Here is a 3163-nt window from a genome sequence, read left to right as displayed (position 1 = left end):
TACTGCTACTGCCACTACTACTACTACTACTACTACTACTACTACTACTACTATACTACTACTACTACTGTTCATACTACTACAACTACACCGTACCGTTTTTATGCACCTCCGTTGGCGGTGATAGTTAATTAATGAAAATGTTACTGCATACGACCATGAGGTTTAAATAATTTTAGATTGTAGTTTAGCACGCCGCTTAGTGATTACCGGTGTACGTTTATACAATGATAATAAATTAAAGAATATTCACACTAATTTAAAAAATCAAAGGTAAAAAGAGACATGGCACACAAATACTGATCTTAAATAAATAAAGAATTTTAGAAAATTATTATTTTTTTAAACACGATAAAAAGTTTTTGAAAAAAATGATAATAAATTAAAGAATATTCACAATAATTTAAAAAATCAAAGGTAAAAAGAGACATGGCACACAAATACTGATCTTAAATAAATAAAGAATTTTAGAAAATTATTTTTTTTAAACACGATAAAAAGTTTTTGAAAAAAAAAAGAAAAAAGATGTCTTTCTCAATAAAGTAAACTTTTTTTTATAATATATGTTTACAATAGGAATCGAACCCAGTACTTTCAAGGTTAAAAAGTCTGACAGCTTGTCCACTGCGCTACGGAGCCACCTAACTGTCCATCACATTTAATAAGCTCTTTCTAAGACAATATTTTACCTTCAATGCAACTTCTATTTTCTGGTTCTATATTTCGATTGTTTTAGTTTATTGTTATTTTTGTATAAATTTATTAACAAAAACATCCTACATATGTCACAATTTAACTTTTGCCATGTCCGAATACAGAAACACAATATCGCTGATGAAATTGGGTGGAATGCGCATCGTGACGGAGGTGCATAAAAGATACACCGTCAACGGAGGTGCATAAAAACACTACGTTTAAAAAGAAAAAAAAATTGTTGTATTTTTGCAGCAGTTATAAATTTACCAATCACAGTTGTGCAATAATTTAATCACCTAAATATAGTAATAGACCTACAGAGATGGACCCTACAATGCATTTGATTTGTGTAATTTAACGTACTTTTTCTGCATCTATCCACACTAGCTACCACTTTAGACATAACTCAAGACAACAATAGTGTGGTCTAATTTCTATTGCTAACTTATATTTCAAACTACAGTATTATAGTATTATATCAAACATTTTTAAAAAGTATGTTATCTTCTTCTCATTCTTCTTATTAACAATCAAAAATACGGTAGGCGTACATTGTGTAGTGTGTAGTGTAGGCTTGCCAACTGCACAACCCTTTGAACCTTGAACAACAAGATATGAAGTGAATAGAAAAATGCCAGAAGACAATAGAGAATAAAAATTTTTCGCGGCGGTGGTGGGGTTTGAACCTGCGACCTTATTGGTACGACAACTCCGCCTGGCAGGTGAGAGCGTGGCTCTACCGTGTGAGCTATCCACGAACACTAAAATATTCGTTTCAAACTCAAAGTCATTACTAGATCCCTCTCTCACCCACTTCTTGAGACCGCCGATTCGTTCGTACACCACCATCGCGAATAATTTTGACCAGCAGTTAAGCTTAATAGCCAATATTCTCAACACAAACATATAACATAGAAACGATTGAGACATTGAGTATGCTTCGGTGTATGGGGTGAATTTTTTAATTCAGAAAAGTGAGTGGAGCAGGCACTTATGTTGGTAACAAAAGATATGAAGTGAATAGAAAAATGCCAGAAGACAATAGAGAATAAAAATTTTTCGCGGCGGTGGTGGGGTTTGAACCTGCGACCTTATTGGTACGACAACTCCGCCTGGCAGGTGAGAGCGTGGCTCTACCGTGTGAGCTATCCACGAACACTAAAATATTCGTTTCAAACTCAAAGTCATTACTAGATCCCTCTCTCACCCACTTCTTGAGACCGCCGATTCGTTCGTACACCACCATCGCGAATAATTTTGACCAGCAGTTAAGCTTAATAGCCAATATTCTCAACACAAACATATAACATAGAAACGATTGAGACATTGAGTATGCTCCGGTGTATGGGGTGAATTTTTTAATTCAGAAAAGTGAGTGGAGCAGGCACTTATGTTGGTAACAACAAGATATGAAGTGAATAGAAAAATGCCAGAAGACAATAGAGAATAAAAATTTTTCGCGGCGGTGGTGGGGTTTGAACCTGCGACCTTATTGGTACGACAACTCCGCCTGGCAGGTGAGAGCGTGGCTCTACCGTGTGAGCTATCCACGAACACTAAAATATTCGTTTCAAACTCAAAGTCATTACTAGATCCCTCTCTCACCCACTTCTTGAGACCGCCGATTCGTTCGTACACCACCATCGCGAAAATTTTGACCAGCAGTTAAGCTTAATAGCCAATATTCTCAACACAAACATATAACATAGAAACGATTGAGACATTGAGTATGCTCCGGTGTATGGGGTGAATTTTTAATTCAGAAAAGTGAGTGGAGCAGGCACTTATGTTGGTAACAACAAGATATGAAGTGAATAGAAAAATGCCAGAAGACAATAGAGAATAAAAATTTTTCGCCGGCGGTGGTGGGGTTTGAACCTGCGACCTTATTGGTACGACAACTCCGCCTGGCAAAAAATTTTTATTCTCTATTGTCTTCTGGCATTTTTCTATTCACTTCATATCTTGTTGTTACCAACATAAGTGCCTGCTCCACTCACTTTTCTGAATTAAAAAATTCACCCCATACACCGGAGCATACTCAATGTCTCAATCGTTTCTATGTTATATGTTTGTGTTGAGAATATTGGCTATTAAGCTTAACTGCTGGTCAAAATTATTCGCGATGGTGGTGTACGAACGAATCGGCGGTCTCAAGAAGTGGGTGAGAGAGGGATCTAGTAATGACTTTGAGTTTGAAACGAATATTTTAGTGTTCGTGGATAGCTCACACGGTAGAGCCACGCTCTCACCTGCCAGGCGGAGTTGTCGTACCAATAAGGTCGCAGGTTCAAACCCCACCACCGCCGCGAAAAATTTTTATTCTCTATTGTCTTCTGGCATTTTTCTATTCACTTCATATCTTGTTGTTACCAACATAAGTGCCTGCTCCACTCACTTTTCTGAATTAAAAAATTCACCCCATACACCGGAGCATACTCAATGTCTCAATCGTTTCTATGTTATA

The 3163-nt window shown here is 36.9% G+C and overlaps 1 protein-coding gene across 1 annotated transcript in view; it reads left to right on the top strand.

Moving 5' to 3' along the window:
* LOC144960424 (uncharacterized) overlaps nucleotides 1-1127 on the top strand; it is an 8594-nt gene extending 7467 nt beyond the window's left edge. The window contains exon 5 of the mRNA XM_078893506.1: nucleotides 1084-1127. Coding sequence (XP_078749632.1) covers nucleotides 1084-1127 — 44 coding nt within the window. The remainder of the gene's footprint in view (nucleotides 1-1083) is intronic.
* The last annotated feature ends 2036 nt before the right edge of the window (nucleotides 1128-3163 follow it).

The sequence above is a fragment of the Berghia stephanieae genome, chromosome 15 (assembly GCF_034508935.2).
Source record: "Berghia stephanieae isolate SIO BIC M18660-M18661 chromosome 15, UCSD_Bste_1.3, whole genome shotgun sequence".
Classification (NCBI taxonomy): Eukaryota; Metazoa; Mollusca; class Gastropoda; order Nudibranchia; family Aeolidiidae; genus Berghia; species Berghia stephanieae.
The sequence above is the reverse complement of the archived record's forward strand: the minus strand, read 5'-3'. Positions and strand labels throughout refer to the sequence as shown.